General features: G+C 44.6%; 1 protein-coding gene across 4 annotated transcripts in view; it reads right to left on the bottom strand.

Moving 5' to 3' along the window:
• Window positions 1-20,977, bottom strand: part of LOC104928573 (nck-associated protein 5) — a 115,778-nt gene extending 94,801 nt beyond the window's left edge. The window contains exons 1-2 of one of the 4 annotated variants that reach the window (XM_027291374.1): window positions 20,739-20,977; window positions 12,136-12,238 (exon numbers count right to left, since the gene is read on the bottom strand). In XM_027291374.1, the coding sequence (XP_027147175.1) occupies window positions 12,136-12,238; window positions 20,739-20,869 (234 nt within the window). In that variant the 5' untranslated portion in view covers window positions 20,870-20,977. Of the gene's footprint in view, window positions 1-12,135; window positions 12,239-12,349; window positions 12,471-13,355; window positions 13,464-13,562; window positions 13,655-20,738 lie in introns of those variants that run through there. The other 3 variants (XM_027291376.1, XM_027291375.1, XM_027291377.1) reach the window with 3 other exon arrangements.
• Window positions 20,978-21,687: the final 710 nt, after the last annotated feature.

Here is a 21,687-nt window from a genome sequence, read left to right as displayed (position 1 = left end):
TGGCCCTGACAAAGCTTTAAGTAGATAGAATATGACGGACAGTGCAGAATGTCAGCCGCCATGCCAACATTCATGCGTTAAAGCCAAAAAAGAAAAAGAGTCTTTCAGGCTGGAAAAAGGCTCAGTGGGTCAGTGTGTGAGTGGAGCTTTGGGGTTGTTGGGGGGGATTTTCTAAACGGAGCACAGGGAGCGATCTGGGCACGAGGAGCAGCGAGAGAGTGAAATAAGATGGAAAAATGCAATCATGCATCCCGGGCCTCTCCAGCGCCTCGTCGTGCACCCCCTCCTTCTCCTCCACGAGCCATTAGTCACTATCCAGCTCCTGTTAATGTAATTAGATAAAGGATATATGGAGCCTCGGAGCTCGGCGGAGACATTTGTCTGCATAATTGCGTCCATGCGGTGGCAGAGGCTAAGAACCCCTGGATTTCCACAAAACACCTCTGGCTCAATAACTCAGAAGAAATGGAGGAACGAGGAGGGGAAAGAAGGACAGAGATACTTTTTGAGACAGCTTTTGAGCCTCCCAGAAGAACACAAATCACTTTTTTCAAGCCAAATCCAGGAAGACAAAGGATCGCACATCCCTTCTTCCAAAAAGTAGAAACCAAAACAAACAGGAAAAGGTGATATGTTTAGACCTGGCTGTCGTTCTCAAGTCAAAAGTCACGATCCATCTCAAACACTTGGTGTGCAGATGGCAGGCAGGTCCCCCGATTCAGACCTTCTGGAGATGTATCGGAAAACAAGCTTGCATGTAATTAGTGGCAGTCGCAGCTTGTCGGCTAGTGACCTACATATGGAGCGAGATAGCTACACCCTAGATGTACCACACAGCAAGGACTCTGTTAGCCATACACTTCGACACACCATGCAGGCACCAAATAATGATCTTTACTCTACTTTTTAATTCACAGATTCATCATTTAGTTGATGAAATGCAGCAGTTTGGTCCAAACAACAGCCAAAAGGCAAAAGATATTAAACAATATATCAAATAAAAACACCAAATACAAGATAAACTTTTCCTTCACAAGCCGGCGTCCAGGCACCTCCGACCCTGGGCCACGAGCGATGTAGGTGGTTACGGATTTGGGCGCACTGGAGGGCAGCCTGATTATCACCCAGTCAGACCTACTTCCCTCTCCAGGCAGCCTGCCTCCTGCCCCAGATACATCCTCGGAAAAGGGATGTTGGGACATATGGATGGAGACTCACCACCAGCAGCTCCAGCAGGGGAACGTTTCGGATCCTCCCGTACGCTGATGTGATGCTGTGGTCCGAGAACTGGCTCATCCTCAGCCGTCCTCTCCTTCCGCTCTGTTCCCCACTTCTGCCCTCGCTTGCCTTTGCTGAGTCTCAGCTGCTTTCTGCCACTGTGCGTATGTGTGCGTTTGCATTCGATGTGTGTGTGTGTTGGACTGATGATGCAGCAGGCAGTCGTGCAGCCTCGCCAGCGAAAAAAGCCTCGTCTGAATTCTCATCTCTCCTCAGCGAAGGCCACATCAGCTCTAGTCAATATTTAACCAGCGAGTCAGTTCAGATTAAATCACCTGGGCACGACCAGCTGTGTTTTGCTGCCCATGAGAGTGTGTGAGCGTGTGATTTTATGTGTTTATGTGTAAAGCGGCGACTGCCTGATATTTGTGCATGCGTGTAAAGACATAAAACATTAACACATGTCAGCAGAGGGGTCTAATTCAGACTCCAAAGTTGGCTGTTTCTTCTCTTTCTGCGACTCAACACTGGCCGCTTCACTAATACTGCTGCCGCTCGGGGAGATCTGAGGACGTAAACGAGAGACTTGGCAGCAGAAAGTGAGAGAAAATGTGTTTGTGTGTTCATGGCAGAGCGACAGGACTATCAAACAGCCAATGAAAGGGCTCCTTGACATTTGCCTCAGGAGGATTTTTCCCTGTCTCACTGCGAGCTCAGCGCCTCTGTTTGACATCAAATATGCTGCATGACTCGCAAGCTCTGGCAGGAAAAGAGTGTCTCCATCCAACTACTCTGTCGATACGCCTTTCACTGGAAAGACGCTTTGATGGAGGGTGTAAAGTGGGAAGCCGGAGGTTTTATCCAATGACTTACAATAAACAAGCTAGTACAGGCTGAGTGTGTCACCTGATGACAAGCTTCTGGAGCTTTTTCTGACCCCACAGCTCCGACGTTCAGAGCTTCTCCTTCTTTCTCGTAATGAAACTGCTACTTGTAACAACTAGAAGTGCATGAACACTTTAAACTCCTTGTGGCTTTGACTTTGAGAACATTCATTGTCAGCAACGAACCTTAAAACAGAATCGTGACTTTCCAGTGGTCTGAAGAAAAACGGAAATCTGAACATTTACTTCCACTGAGGAAGGTCATGTGATATGATCGAAAGCTCCAGAACAAAATGGACCTCACGGTTAGAAATTCTTAACTGCCGTCAACAATGAACCCTGAAGCTCATTGAAGCCAACATGGACGTCGAGTCAAGACCAACAAAAGCAGAGACCAAGTCTCGACCTAGACCAGAGTGTATCAAGACCAAGACAAGACCAAGACTTTGAGGGGTTGAGGGGAGTATAACCCTTCCATCAGTTGAGGAAGATCATGTAATATGATCAAAGGTTCATGACCTTTTGGTGATTTGACTTTTCTGTGCTCTTACCACCTCCTCTAACCAGCTTCCCAAACCCCAAAGAATGAACTTTGAACCTCAGATTGCAGGTTTAGTTTCATTCATGGTGGTCTGGCCAAGTCGGCTGCACAATAGATAATAACAGTTCTCCCCTTCAGGTCGGAAAATGTGGAAGCTGTTCTGGAGACATTGTCATGTTTGCTTCCTTTTATGTCTAATGCGTCGTCTTTTAGAGGATCTGTGAGTCACATCACTATCTAAGGGTTTGCTAATCAGACTAGTGGTTCTTGAGTGGTTTGTCCCCAAACTTCACCCTTGAAATCTTTGATTTTCAATGTCTTGTCTTTCAATGGACACCTGTAAAAACACTGTATATCAAAAGGTTTTTGATCATTGTTGTCTGGTTAAGTCAAACTATTTGAGTCATAGTCCAATAAACAGTAATCTTGTTCTATTAATGACTCAAAAGGGTGGAGATGCGTCTTTCTGGTTTATTAACGCCCATATCCATTAAATGTTTCCATGCCCCTTGGAGCTTCTCCCAAAAATGGGTGAATTGGAATATCCAACCTTGTAGTATCATCAGGAACACTGTCCAAATATCCCCTAAAATATCCAGCAAAATCAAGTTTCTAAGTGGGTGTTAAAGTTGTTTGTTTGAGCGGGAGTGACTCACTTTATCAGCATGTCTGCTGGTTGTTCCAGTTCCCATCAGGCCAAGGAGTTTCATTGGAGGATTTTCAGACTTAACACTAAGTCTTGCACCAGATACTGATCATTGTGAGATCAGTTCGGCCTCAAAAGTCTTGTGTGACCATCGAAGGCCCAACAGAGTTTAAGGCCACAATTTGAGCATCTCGAATCATCGGTGCAGCAAACCTCAAATATGAATATTCGCCTCTATGACCTACATCCACTCTGTTTTCTCTTGCAGAGAATCGAGCCCACAACCTGCGGCGATCGCTGTGATTGATGGGAGTTGAGTGACAGATGGTGCTCCTGCTCAGACGGAGATTACAAACTCATCACTCAACAGGCGCCCAGGCAAGCCTCGCTCAGGAATTTATGACATCAGGCACAGTAGCTTGGTCAGGTTGTTTGTAACAGACTTGAGGTGATGCAGGTGTAAAATCGGCCTTGAACGCATTCCTGTCAGTGACTAATGGTTTTCCATCGAAGCACCAGTTACACTGGCACCATGAAGCCTTCATACAAGCAAACTTTCAATACTTGTTTGAAGAAGCTAAACCAGTGACTATGCAGAAGACATAATGAACATTTTATCAGTGAAATGAGCGACTATGTCTGTATAATAAAGAAATGCATCCGACTTAAGGATGCTTCATTTGTCAGTGAGAAGACACTAATAACCTTCTAATCATTCGGGACTGGGATGGAAAGAAAATTGAATCTGGGCTCGAGTGAGTGACTATTTTGGTAATGCATCTTTAGCAAATGAGACAGTCCATTTGTCAAAGCTTCAATTAGATTAATGATGAAATAATATCAATATAATATAACAAATTATGGGCAATTATTGTGGTTTGGAATAAAACTACACAGAGACAGAAATGACTAAATAATTCACATCATTTGTCAAATTCTGTGCAAATTACAAGGAAGTCAAATTCCTGAGGAGTTGCGTCAAAGTAAGCAAGTATGCACTGAGCAAAAATGAAAGCAGGTTTCGATCCACCAAACCATTTAAATTTAACCTCTAGCCCTTTAAAAACAAAGAGGTCACCAGGTGCCAGGAAGCACCACCCCCCTACGTGAACACCTGGTAGGAACTTACCACACAAGCTCGACCAGTGCAGCATAAATTTCCCTGGAAGGCATTTATTCTGAACACGTGCAGCATTCAACCTCCCATACAGACATGCGGAAATGCTCATATGTTGCCATCAGTCAATCTGTATCAAGGCAAACAAGCAAGGCCTTGAGCACTTATGTGCAGCCATATATCAAGTCTTAGTTTTAAAGTGGTTTCTGTATGTATTTACTCAGCGGTCGAAGCTAATGTGGAAACATGTAAATATTTCTGGGCGGGAAGAGATTCTAGGATCGTCATGGCACTTCCCAGACCACTAACCGACACAAAGCCCGACGCAAGGGCTGAATTTGGGGTCCGATTTTAACATTAAGGACCTAAAGACCACATTTTTTTCATTGGAACATTGTTTTTCAGACTTGAGTTAAAAAGCAAAAACTCTCATATCTTCCTGTATCAAAACATTAATGAAAAAAATAGAGGAAAAATGCTAAATTTGGAGGATGTTGTGGGTGGAAAGATGAAGGCAACAAGCCTTAAAAACTGCTATGTGATGTTTATGGTCAAAATAAGCTCATAAAAGTGTCATACGGTGTGTTCAGGTACCATACTCAATATGTGTGTCTCTCTGTTTTGAGCCTAAAATGTCTAAAACTGAAGACAGCAGAAACACATCTTGGATCGCAGTCATGCACGTGAGGAAAACTGTAATATCAGGCGATAATTGTCTGTGGTTTTGTTACTACAAGCGTCCCCCTTTCATGTGATCCACTGTTTTGCCTAACAGCTCAACAATCAGACTGTGTGTCCCTGCTTTAAAAACCCCTCAAAGATGGGTAAACCCAACAAAAAGCCTGGCTCCCCCCTCCATATTTTTAGCTCTGGTCTGAGAAAACCCAGCATGAAAGAGCTCTCTCAGATCCCAGCTGAGGGTTTGGCTCAGCGCCTGATGAGGAGGATGTGATCACAGGGCGGCCTCTGTGCAGAAGAATAGACAGGACACGCTTACCACCAACGCACCACCGCACCGCCTTCACCACCTTCTGCCTCTCACACCCACACCCAGCCTGCCAGAAGGCCGTAGAGGGAGCCCGTCCCGCCCCAGTTGCGGAGGTGAGGAGGTGGGCTTCACAGTGCTGACAGATGCAGCCCCTCCTCAGCCTCTGCCTCTCGCCTGTACACTGGGGTCTTAATCTGCACGTCCAATCCTGTTAGCCGCCCTCTGCCAGTTCAAACTCAAACCTGCGGTGCCAACGTTGGACCCAAAGACGGTGCATCATCTGCATACGATAAAACAAACATCCCTCGAGATGGAGGAGCTTCCACGCCAGGTGGACGGGGTTAACACCCCGGGATAAGCTCTGTGTTTGGATCATGTTTCAAGTTTCTCTGCTGAGACAGGCCCTCGATTTCAACACAGTGAACTAGAGGAATAACACATCTGTCAACACAAAAATCACACATACACTGCATGCTAACTGTCCGCGTGTTAATAAAAGATATGTGCTGTAATATGTAGGATTACTTGTTGATGAGAAACAAGGTTTAAACCTCTTAAACAGCTTTTAGAAAGCCAAAAAACATATTTACAGACACGTCTGACTCAGAGTCAGTTCACTTTAATGATTTCAAACATGACCTAAACCATTTTTATTTGGTGGTATTGTAAAAGTCAAACTTCCACATGCTGGGAGAGGCTGGCGGAGCCTTCTGAACGAGCCAACGGTGCCACATGATTTGTTCATTTCCACTTTTTTGTTGTGCCGTTTCAATAATTTATTGCCTTTGGGGGATGTTAATTGCATTTTCTGTCGCCGGCTGCTGGTTAGTGTGGTAACAACACGCTTTGTGACTCGCCAGTGTCTACGACAGTATAAAGAACGGACTGCATGTCCGTGACGTCATCCACAAGTTTCATATTTTTGCTCCCTTTAAGGACGTTTGATTTAACGGAGACAAAGGCGAATGTGAACATCAGATCTAATCAAGCTCAACAGCAACACATTTAACTGGGTGAGTCTTTTATCTTGACAAACCTCCACTTGAACATTCTTGAGGACGCGGAGTGGTTTGATGCAGTGTGGAGATAACAGCACAGCACACAGAGCGAGGACTGTCTTCTCTTTGTGCCTCTGAAAAGGCCCCTCTGTTCACGGCACCGGGCTTCTTTTTGAGGGGGAAACCACAAGAGTGAATAGAGATTGGTGCGAAAGCGCTAATGTTTGGAGAGCGACGCATGTGACTGCGACCACACACGGGACCCGGTATCAACTTTGATCTCCATGGCGGGCAAAGGGCACAAAGGACGGTCTGACTGAACGAGGGAAAATGGACGTCCAATTATAAGAGAGTTGGCACAAAACCTCCTCAATCAGTTTGGAACTCATCCAAAAGCTTCTTCTTTTATTTACCGACTGATTATAAATGTGTCTTTGATTGAGCGGCCAGTGGAGATAACATTGTGTCAACATCAACCAATGTTCAGCAGGCCGATGAAGTGAAGTTCATGCATTTAGCATGAATCACCGCTGAGGCGTGTAACGCACACGCAACTTGTGACATGGGTCAGAGATTTCAGCTCACATTAGCCCACATCAGGCAGGGAATATGGTTCACATGCTGAGCTGTGAATAAGCAGGTCAGCTGGCATCCAGAGCAGGAAAAGTGAAGATCTTTGTTGGTTTACTCACCTGAAATAAACCTCAAAACTCCGGACGACTCTACTTCACTCCAAGTGTTGTGATCGAGGAGACGACAGAGGCATTTAGCTCCACATGTGATGCCGAGATCCATAAAATATGATATAATTGCCCCAATAAAAACACATGCTAGGTATTCGCAGGGGACTGCCAAAGCTCATTACTTGGAGGCTGGAAAAACAGATGAGTGGCTCGCATCAAAACAGCCTGAACAATTATTAAACCAATTTAACAAGCGGATGGAGGCCGCTTAGTCTTATCCACAGCAGCGTGTGGTTGGCTACAAGGAGGGGAGACTGGAGTCTGGAGGGAGAAGCCAACGTTGTAATCGCTCCTCTGTGGGCTTGTGAGAAGACGAGATGTTTCCCATGAGACAAGAGGAGGAAAAAAACTCTCAAAGTGTCCCAGAGATTGCTGGGTTCCCACAAGCCCGCCGTGGGCCCCTGTGGCTACCCACGCTGCGAGCTCAGGTATGAACGGTATGCCACCTGCACACCGAGGGAACTGACAGAGGCTCATTTCAGGCAGAGGCTCTGCTGAGAAACTTGATTTGTACACTTGAGATGAAGTGTGAGACAGAGGAAGAGGGAGGTGATGTAAATCTTTTTACGTGACTGGCTTCAACCCCAAATTGTCCAATCAGCCTCAAGCCTCAGAACCGCACCAGTTCCTCAGGAATCGAGCTGACACACCGAGCAGCACCCAGCTCGGCATCTATGGCGTGAGAACCGGGGGCCCCACACTGAGGCCGGCATTGTCGGTGGATTTCTACTGTATAATTACGCTCAATTAGTTTGAACTGCTCAGTAATAATATCAAAACTCTCGATGTGGGAGCCAATCAGATTAGAGTGAGGACTTCTTCCCATACAGCTCTGGAGTCTCCTCCCCTGCTTAGTTTTATGTATCAACCAGGGCTGACGAAGAAAGGAGAAACTTATTTGTCCGTTTTTGGTGCTTGTTTCTCGCCGGTGGCACACAGGACATCAAGACAAGTTGCAGCCTGATATAAGAGCACGTAAAAATGACTTTATACGAGGAGGAGGAGGAGCGGGTTTGACAAAAGCCAGGGGGATTTAGCTAAAACCCAAATACTTTGGAGATAAACAGGAAAGCACTACCACATGCTGTTTATTCAATACAACTCACAACTATGCAGCGAGCGTTTAATCAGTAATGTGGAGAACTTGAATATTAACCCTCCCCTGCAGAGTGTTTTCAATTTGGCCTTTTGTTATCAATTATCTCGGAGCATGATTGCACCGCTGCACACGTTATAAATGCTGGCAGGGAAGAAAAGGGTGTGGAAGAGAAAATAAGGACATGCTTTCACTAATTTAGGCTTCCTCGGCTTGATGAGTTTCACTTCACTGTTTGAGGAAATGCATCCACAAGGCTCTTTTGTTTGACAGGAATGAGACATCTAGCAGACAAAGATGAAGAGAGGGGTGTTTTGGGGCATCCAGTGTGGTCTGAGTTTGTGACAGGACACTCATCACGTCCACTCCAACCAGCAATCACAAAGTCTGCAGTGTCAAAGCACCCTCAGGTGATTACACATCACTTCAGACGTGCTGTTTATCCAGTTTAACCGGACCTTTCATCTCTGATTGGGCCAAACTTAACTTTCCAAAAACCACAATCTGACCCCAGGGCCACATTCACATAGGTGTGAAAATGGGCCGAGTTCCAAACCGCTCTGCAACTGCAGCACCACACCAACCACTTCTGTGTTGACTGTGACAGAGGCGTGGTGGCTTCACCAAAAGACATGACCTGATTAGATCTGAAGCAACAGGAAGGACGGATATGCACAGAGTGATAAACCTCCACATTAAAATGACCAAAGGCAGTTTAAAGAGTGGACAGTCTGTGACGTCCCCCACAGGTTTCTGAAGAACCACTGGAAAGCTCAGTGTGGGGGCCATGTTAGCAGGAACTGCAGTTTCTCCTCAATCCTGATAATTTATCAACGTTAACCTCCATATAAACTGTGAATTAAACCCCTGTGAAAGCTACACTGTATAGGACAGACCCCTGGCAGAGCTTCTGCCATGACCTACTTAAAGCTGGCTGGCAGCAGCTCACAGATCGTCCACAGCCATCGGGCTCACTGTGCATGACGAAGAGAGTCTCATCCGCAGGCGGGCATCGAATGATAAAAATAAATAGAGCCACAGAATCAACCCAGCAACACGGCTTCGGTTATGTAATGCAAACGGTGCCCCAGTTAGTCACTAACAGAGCGCTGCTGCATCCACTGTTACTCTGGGCCATCCCAGATTAGATGGTGCAACTAGACCTACATCCTGTGACAGCACTGTATAGAAACACATCAATAAGACGCTGATAGCACTGCAGAGACATGAAGTCCCAGCCCAGAAAAATTCCCTTAAACCTAGCCTGCGTACATTGAGGAAACATATGCTGGCTCGATGTATTATGCATGTGTGAGGTGGCGGTCCTGACTGACATTCAAGCCCTATGTTCACCAAATTACCCATAGACGATTGATAGGAGCTTTGTATGAAGCTAGGCCATGTAATCCATCCAAGGAAGAACAGACATCAATATTTTACCTGCTCCTCGGCTGACATATGGTATTTTGTCTCCATGTCTGTCCGCTAGTGTGAGCTGAAAATCTGTCTGGGGGTGTCCCCGGTGGAAAATCATCATCCTAACAGGCCGTGAAACACTTCACCTAAAATGTGTGAAAGCGACAAAACAAGGCCGACCATTTTGTGGTAATCCTCCACGAAAAAAAAAGGGTGACAACCTCGTGACAGAGCTGAGTATAGCATCTGTCAGAACGCCGTCATCTGCGCGGGTCATGCACAACATTACGCAGATGTTCCTCTGTGTTATGTAAATTCAAACTGGACTGAACCGGCTCACAGGTGACACGGAGGGTCTGACGGCATGTCCGAAACGGCCTCTCGTGTTTTCTCAGAAGCCTGAAAAAATAAATGTATCGGAGGCTCATATCCTAGGAAAAGGAGTGTTTATCTGTGCCAGGAGCATAGGGGCCACGAGGGCCCAGAGATATCATGCCGCCCATCAGCACTGGAAGGAAGAGCCACAGCTCAGAGTCTGGAGGGAGAAGCTCCTGTTCTAGTCAGTGTTTGAAACCCAACCGGAAGCGTCCAGAAGTATATAAAGCAACATCATCTATTCAATCAAACAGGGTGATAAACTACTGCTGCACCAACCAAAAGCCACTTTTCATGGTCGCCCATGCCACTGAATCAAATCTGCACACTGCCACCAGATCTATGTTGGACCTTTACCGAAATGCTCCGGGCTTCCTCGTGTCCCACTATTAAAACAACCCGTATGCTCCTGCTGCCCTCGAGTGAGAGTAAATCAGCTGGGGTGGAAAGAGGAAGACGACAAAGACAAAGAGACAGATTTCAAAGAGGAAGTGAGCGAGAGAAAGTCAAACGAGTGCACAAGGAATGGAAAAAAGCATGCATGGATAGCCGAGCGCGTTGAATCGTAAACCCATATCACAAATATGACCTACTTTCAGCCGCACGCCGAGTCAGGCCGCCGCGTATCCAATTAAAACAATTAAAGCTGCAGTAAATCTCCTATCAACCAACAGCTATTAATGATAGTGATATGATACCTCTTTATGAATCACCCAGGCGGCAGATAAGAAACAGAATAAACCACATCACACAGTGATCATCCACTGTGTCAGCGAGTTACACATTCACAAAGCTCAAACAGTGTGGATGAATTATAAATTAAGCAGACTGCAGCAGCAGGAGATGATTCGAGTGTGACGCTCTCATGTCGCAGTTTGAAATGACCGACAGACTTCGATGTTTGTCTCAAAAATCAAAGAAGAAAAAAAATCAACATCAAGATTTTTTCTATGCTGGTAGATCATTTTTTTATGTTCTGCAGACTGAAGACATTTTGGGACGACTTTTTATGATTCAGTGTATTGGTTTTTCTATGTTAAGTCAATCTAGCCAGTATGGTATGACTGGACAACTGAATATATGTTCACCATGTTCACTAATGTATCGCCTGCTTCCTGATGCCTGAAAGAGCGTGCCTGTTGATATTGGAATAAGATGCATTTAACACAAATAAAGGGCCAAACAGACACAGGCAGTGTTTTCATTTAAGTGCTGAGGCTTCTTCCATGTCAGCAGTGGGTTAGGAAGGTCAGCACCAAGTCATAAAGTCAACCAGGTCAAGTCAATAAAGTATGTTGACGTCGTTCAGTTTCATTAAAACCTCATGGTCATCAATAAACTCCACCATAAACAACAAAATGAGCCCAGAAGTCAGCTTTAACTGTATTATTACTTAATGGTTTTACAGTGTTTAAAGGTGGATTCCCTTTGAAGAAATGCGCTTTTATAATTAGTTACACTGAGCGTGTGTGTGTGTGTGTGTGTGTGTGTGTGTGTGTGTGTGTGGTGGTTCGAGCTTCTTCACTGCCGTGCAGACACAACACAGCAGCCGCTATATGGCCGCACTTGACATTCCAAAGAGGCACTTGCAAGCAGATTCACCTTCAGTTAACCCTGAGCCAAAACAAGTTTCCACTCCTGTGATTCGCAAAGAAAGGGCCCCGGCATAAGAGATAAGCCTGCCAATCAAGCTCCGGGGGCCCACGGAGCGTTTCACAAACAGTCACAGGAGGCTGTTTTTTTCCCCCCTCGCTGCTGCTTTGACACGTGGATGTGTGTGTTGAATCTCAGGGTGTCCGATTGAAACGCCAGTTTTTAACATGAAGACAGAGGATCTGAACACAGGAAGTGAATCATTTGTCATTCCCAGCAGATGGAATAAACAAAACACAGAGTGCAGATAGCCTGAGCTGCTTTAGCCACTTTGTTTAAAGAGCTCCACCTGCAGAAACTCAAGACATGCTTCAAAACAAACCAAAGACTATAACTTCAGATACCTGATTGGTGCCAAAGTTACAAGAAACTTATTTCCAAATATTTCCTTTTGGGAAAAAAACTCAAAATAAAGACAAAGTGACCAATCCAGACGGCCGTGTGTTGAGGATTGACTTACCGGTATGCTGCTGTCAAGAGACAATCTCTTTAAGTGCTCCCTCCTCTCCAGGTGTCTGTTCATTGCCCTTCTGCCTTCCGGCGATTCACACACCTGGGAAGCCCTGCAGGGTGGGGAAAAAGGGGGAGGAGTGGAGGGAGGGAGAGGGAGAAAGTCAACAGAGAGCACTTCATGTCCGGTAGGTCACGTTTTCCACTGTCGGAAGGGCTTTCACCTTTTACAGGAGATCAGAGTCCAGCTGCAGAGGCAGACGTGGTTACAGCAGCGTTTCTTTCAGTTTCTATTGCAGCGCCTGAGCGGAAGTGTTGACCGCTCCTTAGCCTGACAGGACTCTGGTTCTAGATCTTCCCGCTTGCTCTCGGCGTCACCCGGGCATCCCACCCTCCAACCCTGATGCTTCACTCCCTTTGTTTTTCTAGGCCTCTCCAAACAGAGCTGGGAACCAGTCCGACCTGGCCTGGCTGAGGCCGCAGCAGAAGATAAACACTTCACTTCACGCATACTACTCCTTTACAAAGAGCCCCGGGCTTTAGACTCACTGTTGTGGCGCAAAGAGTAAGCACACTACTTCCTCGTTGGTGAAGACAGGGGTCAAAGGTTGGCAGATGGACGCCTCGGGGTCAGAGACCGTTCTGTGCAACATAACTTGATGTACTGTGTGCATGTATGCGTGGATTAACCCCTGGATGTAACTAAGAGATAACACTTTCACACCCATGGTAAAGCACAGCATATGAATCAAGCTAATTATGGGAAGATGTCATAAGTTTATTTAGAGAAAATATGACCGGGTGGTACCTAATGCACAAGAACCAGAACAAACTGGACCCAGAGACTGCTGTACAAAAATATACATTTTATTGACAATAGGTTTTATACGATACAGGGCTCCAGAGGGAGTAAATATATAATACATAAATCAAATCAAGCATTAAATAATTAAAGAGAACAAACATGGAACTAGACTGCACGACAAAGTGTGGAGTCAAACACATTTTTGAAACTATGACCAGCATCACTACACACAAACCAGTTGGAAGTCAAAAGTATTCTACTCAAGTTGCCTGTTCACAGCAAGCTAAGGTGACTCAAGCCACACAATAAAGCACACATGCAAAATGGCTGCACTCCCACCCAACCCCCTTTAAGGTGGCAGAAACATTAATACACCAAAAAAAAAACTTTACAAGAAATGTGTAATGTCAGAGTAAATCAGGTACCTTTCTAAACTGGAACATAACCCTTCTTCTAGTTGAAGACATGCAGATGACTGCAGTTCACATTTAGAAACATTTTGTGTTTAAGGGACTAAAACTAGTTTAAAATATCTCTTGTGTTAACCTGTTTCTTGGTTGATGTGTTTCAACAATCGTCCTGTAGTTTCAATATTAAAATCATGCTTTCAAACATTTAAAAATGGAGCCTACCAAACAAACAACAGCTGCTCTGCCAGGTGTGTCTCAGTGCAGGAAGAAGAGCCCAGGTAAGCTTCTTTATAGACTCTGCCCCTTTGCCTGCTCTTAGGGCTGGACTTCCTGTTACCCTCCCCCGCCCACCCTCTGATTAAAGGATCAAGAAAGCAGATAATCGTAAAAGGGGATTGTTGCCATATTCTGGGGATATCGCTCATTATTTTGAATTTCTGTCAAGTATTATTGTAGATTTATTTTATTTAAGTAGGGGTCAGAAACATACATTCACTGCCGTCGACTGTGTGTGCTCTAAGGTCCAGTGTGTAAGATTAAAGAGACTATATTATGCAGAATTATATTTTCATGAGCGTTTACCTTAAAGTAAAAGTCTCTGTGTTTTAGTTCTGTTAGAATGAAACTTTTATACCGCCATGTTTCTACGGAGGCCCAGAATGAACAAATCAAACACTGGCTACAAACAGGGAGTTTCACTTTTTTCAGCAAACATCCTAAAATCCTCTCATGACGCCTCTTCAACACCAACTTTTCAGCTCACTTGTGTTTACGGCTCACAAACCTACTTATGCAACCAAACAGCGTCCCAAAGCTGCTCCTGCGTCCGCTGCAGGCTGTATTTGTTACACCCCGTCTGAAGCTTCAGCAGCGTGACTGTGCTTGTCAAACATCCGCGCACATCAACATGACACGTTACATCCACCGCCAATCTGGTGAGTCCAAACTTATTGACAGGAAGCCGCAAACTTTCAGACTGCATGCACGATCAGACGTCCTCATCCAGAACTGATTGTATATGTCTGTCTTCATCTGCCCCATTTCTGAATACCCTTGGGTCAGCCTATCTATAGAGCAGGAAGTTTCCCAATCAGTGAACAGGATGTGAATGCAATGTCTTTAATGACACAGAAACATCAGACTCCCGCCTCTCTCTCTCTCCCGTCTGGCTTTGTAATGACTAATTGTGCAAGTGTATTGCATCAGATGATATACTCTGCTCTATGTTTAGATTGCATTTCATTTTGGTCCCTTTCCGCTGGAGATTAGGAGAGGAAGTAAAGCCCCACGGCTTTCCTCGGATACAGAGATAGTGGGGAGTTTATAGGAAATTGAGAGTAAATGATTAAAATGGATTATAGCAGTGTCTGATTGAGCCAAGCAGACTTAGAAAACACTGACACCATTTTCCTCAGGGTATAGAAAGTGCGAGGGATGAGGTAGTGGGTGGATCGGAAGTGATAAAGATTAAGCAAACACATTAAAAGGCAGATATCAGGGGGCATTCAGATAAAGGTCAGCCGATAAAAACATGAGAAATCTGCTGCCACTGACAGTTAAACAAACCAAATCTGTGTTTGTACTAAAGATACTATGATGTGACTACAGCAAAATATTAAAGAAATGTTCTCAAGAAAATAAACTCTGCATGTTCTTCATATCTTCACTGAAAAACGATGAAAGTTCTCGCTCAGTGAAAAATCTGCACGTCTTCATGAGATATCTGATTCATGTCTAATACTGAAACTACGGGACCATGTCTTGGATTGATTGTTTAAATACATCAGCCACGAAACAGGTACACACAAGAGATATGTTAAAATAGTTTTTAGTCCCTTAAACAAAAAGTTATTTCTGAATGTAGACTGTAGTCATGTTTACAGCCTGGTACAAAAAACAGTTTTGGTCTCTGTAGCTAATTTCCCCGTTCATGACAACTGTACTGAGGGTGAATTTATATACAACTCACCTGTTCACATTATATTAAGGCTTAAAGTTATGCAGGATTAAGAACATGTCTTTGCTTTGGTTTGACTGGGCTGCAAAGAGCACGTGTTGATGCCTCAGTATTTTTCTGAGGAACTTGAGACGTTTATTCCTCGGCCATCAAATATGATTTACAGAACTGGTGATCAGCATCTCATCCGTTAAGTATTCACCGAGGCAGAACCGACGTTCATGGAAGCATGGACTTCTAACCGGCTGTCGAAAGCTGACGTCTGTAAAAAAAGAAGCGCCATGGCCAATTTTCCCCAGCCGACAAACTTGTTGACTGTCCACACGTTGTTCATATCAGTCACGTTTCTTGGTTTGGCCGTGACAAAAGCTATTTTAAACATGCAGCGCTTTAACAAGAACTGGTTTGGTGACTAACTAGTGATTCAAAGATTAAAGTTAAAGAGTTTTTTAAACGCTCCTTTGTCAACGTTTATGACGACCCAAGCGCCTCTCTGCAACCGCAACCCATTCAGGACTGTCCTCCCTCCCTCAAGTCTCTGTGATTTACACCAAAAGCAATTACTGATATGTTGAAGTGGTTCGGTGTTGACCTACGCAGAGCGACACGCGTCGACGCCTGTACTCCACACACACACACACACACACACACACACACACTCACGGCCCCCAGCCGGCCATCATCCAGCCAGTCGGCAAGCCCAGCCAGTGGGGTGGAAAGGATATAATCAAAGGAGGCCAGGAGGACGCTGACATCTGGGAGTCTTTGTGCTGTAGGCCTAATTAGATGCCAGGGTGAGGAAGGGAGGAGGTGCGGTGGGATAGTGTCTGTCCATGTGTGTGTGAGCTTGTTTGAGGTGGGGATGGACGGAGGAGGAGGAGGAGGGTGGAGGCTCTCTTTTTTAACATCTGCTCCAGAAACAAGGGAGGACCCAGCTGAGGTCGCAGACAGCTCCAAACTACAACAGGGATAATGTGAGGGGATAACAGCTTAATGATAACACTTACAGCCCATTGAGAGATCGCTGCACCGAAAACAGACTTGTGGATAAATGGTGATAATAAGCCCAGATTGGCCATGAATATGGATTGTCATGGCTCAGATTTGATACTGTTCCTTTGTAAGCTGAGGAGAATTAGGCAGCTGTGCACTTCAAGTGCAATCAGCGGCCTTTAGCTGCCGCAATAATCTTATACATACATACAGTAAAGGTCCAGCCTCTGGCTTTTGACTCTGAAGTGTTCCCACAACTGACAATAGCGCCCTTTGTACCCATACAGTCAGGCATTCACCCACACATATTCTCATTTCACGCTGTGCAAAGAGTAAGAAATCTTTGTCGTGATAAGCTCAAATAGATATTGAGTGGGAGAAGTGTGCCGCTTGAACTTTATCCCTTTTCTCATGAAACAAGCCCTTTCATTGAGGAATAATTACAGAGGAATTCACAATAAAAGAATGCGTTCACTTCAAACATCACTTATTGACTCAGTCATGGGTTATACATTAAACTATACGATGAAGCGTGGCCATCTGGAGAGGTTAGAGCTAAAGATTTGAGAGAAGGGTGCATGCAAATCTTGTGAAAGCCCAGACTTGTGATCAATACCAGCCCTAAAAAGAGAGCAGGAAGTGCCAGGGCCTGAAAATGGATGGTGCAGAGGATTGGATGTTGATTAGTGCACCCCCCTTTTGCCCCAGGAACCAATTCATTAAGTCTCCATGCCTTGAATAAGGAGGGGGGGTGTAGAAACAGGGTCATCCCCCACGGTACAGAGCCCAGATCTCTCTTCTGAATGATGAGGAGAAGAATGAATGACCGGGAAGATTATACGTTTGAGTCTCGCTTTTAATACCCTGGAAGTGGGAGGGGATGCTGGAGGGAGGAGGAGGAGGAGAGGAGGATGGGGGTGCTATTACTTTCCATTCATTGAGGAGAAAATTGAAGCATGCATGTGTCTGATGTGGGGTTTAATGTGCACACACAGAGAAGAGAGGTCCATCTGTATTCGAGCAGCACAGATGGTCTCGGATGTTTTGAGTCCCCTCTGCTGGCCGGCCTGTCCGGTCCTGCCTCTGCATGTGTCCTGGTACAGTTGGCACGACCAACTGTGGCCGCCTGGCACCGCCTAACGTGGAATTACTGCGTCTGAACAATAAGCCGTGTTTTACACTGCTGTGTTGTTGTTTTTACTGTCAGCAAACCAATCATTAAGCTCAATGTTTCCACACTGGAAAAAAAAAGGTTTCTTTTTTCAGTAAAAAACTGGCAGCTGTTTTGCAATTAAATATTACAGTGTTAGCTAGCAGCTGTGGCTGACAGATTTTCACCCTAAAACAAGTTTTTTTCCATCAGAAGAAACCCTGTTTTTCCATAAAAAATGATATGAAAATATAGTATAAATGCCATATAAAATAAAGGTTTTCCCATTAAATATGACAATGTTTTACTGTGAAATGTCAAAAAACTAGCAGCTGCTATACTATAATAAATACGGTATAGCTTTTTTTAATATTACGGTAAAAGGATTTTAGGTGTCAGCATATAAATACAAGTTTTGTCCATCAAAAGAAACCATATAAATGTTTAATTATTAAAGGTTTTGGCATTAACATTTAATTAATCTAATATAAAATATGACTTTATTCTGTATAAATCCCCTTAAGATGCCACATAAATAAAGATTTTGCCATGAAATGTGACTGTGTGTGCTCATCAGTGTTTAAACCAGGCTGGTAATGACAACAAGGTTATATTGTAAGTATTTATAACATGGGTGTGAAAATGAGAGGCTAACCGTCAAGGCTAATAGGTCAATTTAACAGTCTCATTAAAATGAATGTTGATGCTGCAAGTCAGGGAGTATCCATATCAACAGTTTACTGACTTATGTAACTGTGATTATGTTCTCGCGGAGAGATTTAATCAAGACAAGGCCAAACACGCACACATCTTATCAGTTTTACGATCGCACTGCATGAGCTCGTGTCTGTCAGGTATTTGATCAGATTATTAGGGGAAGTATGGACATGTAACACCCACATTATGATCCTCAGGTAAGCATAGAAGCTCTGCACACGTGTTTGATTGTCTTTAGTTTACAATGAAAACCCAAGCACGGCCTAAACATTGCTGAATAAACAACCTTCGAACACAATGTGAGTCAGTGCAGCTGTGCGTGTGAACCATTGACAGTATAGAGAATGAAGAATAAAAACTGGTAGAGACGTGGATCATTGGTGGACCTGAAGTGGGCTCAATGAGCCATCTGTAACCTGTCAATCAAAGCGTCCACGCTCTTAATCCTGCATAACTTTAAGCCTTAATATAACCTGAACAGGTGAGTTGTATATAAATTCACCCTCAGTACAGTTGTCATGAACGGGGAAATTAGCTACAGAGACCAAAACTGTTTTTTGTACCAGGCTGTAAACATGTTTATTTCTGCTGTGAAACATGGGGACTTATGGAGACTGACTCACTTCTGGAGCCAGCCTCAGGTGGACGTTAGAGGAACTGCAGTTTGTGAAAAAACAAAGTTTATCATCACATTAAGCAAATTCTTGATTTTTAGAAGCTTAAAGTAGCTAATTTGCATTAAAAAATCTTATTGTCCATCAGGGCTGCAATCCTTCAAAGTCAGGGACGACGTGAGCCAGGGAGTTGAGTTTGCTCATTATGCTTTTACAGTCACAAATCTGTGAGACATGCTGGAGGAGCGTGAGGCATTTGTAAATCATCTGGTGTGTGTTTGCAATAAGCGGACAGATATGTGGCACCTTCTGCATTTTTAATCGCCTGTGTTTATATTCATCACCAGACGCTCCAGATCTGTCTGTCTTCAGCGTCGTCTCCACATTGACATTTCTTTTTTTTTTTTTGCTTCTTCTCATGCTGTCTTTGAAGAGTGTATTATCAATATTTGACTTGGCCTACTTGTTCAATAAAGGCTTGTCAAACACGACTTACACTCCATCCAATCAGCACTAAGAAGACTGCGCAAACACCTAAATTACTTCCGAACCAAAATCATGTCAAACAAGATAAACGGAAGCAATCTGCTAAGGAGAAAACGTGTTTCTCAGACACTTTTAATGATAAAGATTCAGCCAGAGCTTGTCTGGGCAGCTTTAAATCTTGTTTAGTCAGCAGTACTTAGCAGGCGGTTTAATGTGGGGGTTGGCTGAGGCGTTGGAGGTCTGGTGGAACAATGAATACAATGTCGTCATCCTGTTCATGAGGGGAGTCCCTGCAATTCCCTGCGCTTATCCCACCAGATGCGTAGGATGCTTTAATATACATCCTGGAAAAAAACTGCACTTCCTGTCAAGGGACCCCTCCACTGCCTCAGCCGACAGCATGACTCTCGGCTGAACTCTCTCATGATAGCAGTTCAGGTAGAAAAATATACTGTGAAGGCCCAGGGGTGATGCAAGCAAGCCAAGAGAGGGCAGAGGAATTTTTCCTACCGTTATCAAAATACACAACACAGTGCCCACCCCTCTCTCACTTTGGTATGTAAGCATCATGTGGTAAAAAAACCCAACGCACACATTTCATCAGCAGGCAGCTGACAAGCTTGAGAAACAACAGTGTGTTTATCGCTCTGAATGTGTTCCTGTGTGCTTTCTCTCACAGAAATGTTCCATAGATATCAGCTTCCAGTTAACTGTTAAGAGCATTTTAAAAACACAGAGCTGTGTGTCATCTGTCTGCATTAAAAGTCGACAAGTAAGAGTGATTGCAACCATTAAAGAGGTTTTTAATCTAGAAATCATCCTATGAATCATATAAGCGGCAACCTGGCTTGAAGTGAAGCCAACAAGTGCCAAAAACTGCAGTTCCTCTAACGTCCACCTGAGGCTGGCTCCAGAAGTGAGTCAGTCTCCATAAGTCCCCATGTTTCACAGCAGAAATAAACATGTTTACAGCCTGGTACAAAAAACAGTTTTGGTCTCTGTAGCTAATTTCCCCGTTCATGACAACTGTACTGAGGGTGAATTTATATACAACTCACCTGTTCACATTATATTAAGGCTTAAAGTTACTGATAAGTATTTGCATTATGTATGGTGTAAACACATGATTGGTTAACCTAGCTATGATTTTAGAGTTTTTCTGCAACTAGTTAGGGTTATCTTTCAGGGTTACAGAGAACATTGCACATCTTTCTATAGGTCGGAAACCAGGGCTAAAGTTGATACGTAAAATATATAAAGTCATGCTGATAATGTTGGTCAATATGTGTTGCTTGCCTGGTTAAAAATGTCAAGAAAAATTCAACTTATGCAACGTTAAACTGTCAAATACTTTGCAGAAGTGCTAAATGACTTTCCACGTTGCACAAATTTGCATTTGTTTCTGATCATGCTGTGCACAGACTTTTCACAGACTATCAATAAAGATCAGGCAGTTCAGCATACAAACAGTCCAAACTTACTCTGCACCGGCCGGATCCTCTCCACTCAACAGATCTGAAGCCGGCTCTGTAGTTCCCAGACTCTCAGAGGTGTTTTGGTTAGGAAGACAACCTGATGATGTGGAATTTCCTTTGATGGCAGCTGAAAACATGCTGTCGTAAATTCCCCTGGAAGTGTTGCAGAGCGTGGAGTGGCGTGGAGGTGGTGGGGGGGTAAAGCCACACACAAACACACTCTTAAACACACTATCTGTGCTGCCAGTGCTGGAAGTCTGCAGCAACACCCAGTAAGACTTGTAAATAGAAGGGAGGGAGGTCGGTGGAGGGAGTTAAAGGGAGGCGGAGAGGGGCGGGAGGATAAGGAGAGTGAGGAGAAGTTCCACATTACATCACCAGCAGCTGTTGACAGGCCTGTGTTTATTAACTAACTGCCAGGGCCGGAGGAGTCACACCACATGCCTCACGCCTTTACTCTACAGACAAGACGAGACAATGCTGGCTCGCTCACGTCTAAAACACTCAAACGACAGAGTATGTGCAGTTTGCAGACACGTGGATGCATGCTTTGGTCTGCTAGCATTACCTGTCATCTGTTTGCACTGGCTATAAGACTTGCTGACTAGACTAGAAAAGCTGTTTTCCTGACTCAGATAGCTTTACTGCGAGAGCTGCCGCTGCTGCCGCCGATGCATTCCTCAAGTGTCTCGGCTTGGCAGAGTCCCCGGCCTCTTAGCTCAGCCTCTCCCTCCCCTTTCTCCGTGTCTCTTTCCTTTCTTGCCTTCTCATTTAAATGGAGGCACATGACTCTCTGCTTTGCTGCCAAGTTGACTTCTTTATGCCGGCCGGGAGCCACCGGCGCTCTCTGCTTTCTCTTCTGCAGGGCACTCCTGCATTCCATCAACACTGCCATCAAACTTTAAAGTTCTTTAGCTTGAAATAAACTCATGTTTCCAGTCTGGTGGTGTCAATG

This window comes from Larimichthys crocea, chromosome XIX (assembly GCF_000972845.2).
Source record: "Larimichthys crocea isolate SSNF chromosome XIX, L_crocea_2.0, whole genome shotgun sequence".
Taxonomy (NCBI): Eukaryota; Metazoa; Chordata; class Actinopteri; family Sciaenidae; genus Larimichthys; species Larimichthys crocea.
The sequence above is the reverse complement of the archived record's forward strand: the minus strand, read 5'-3'. Positions and strand labels throughout refer to the sequence as shown.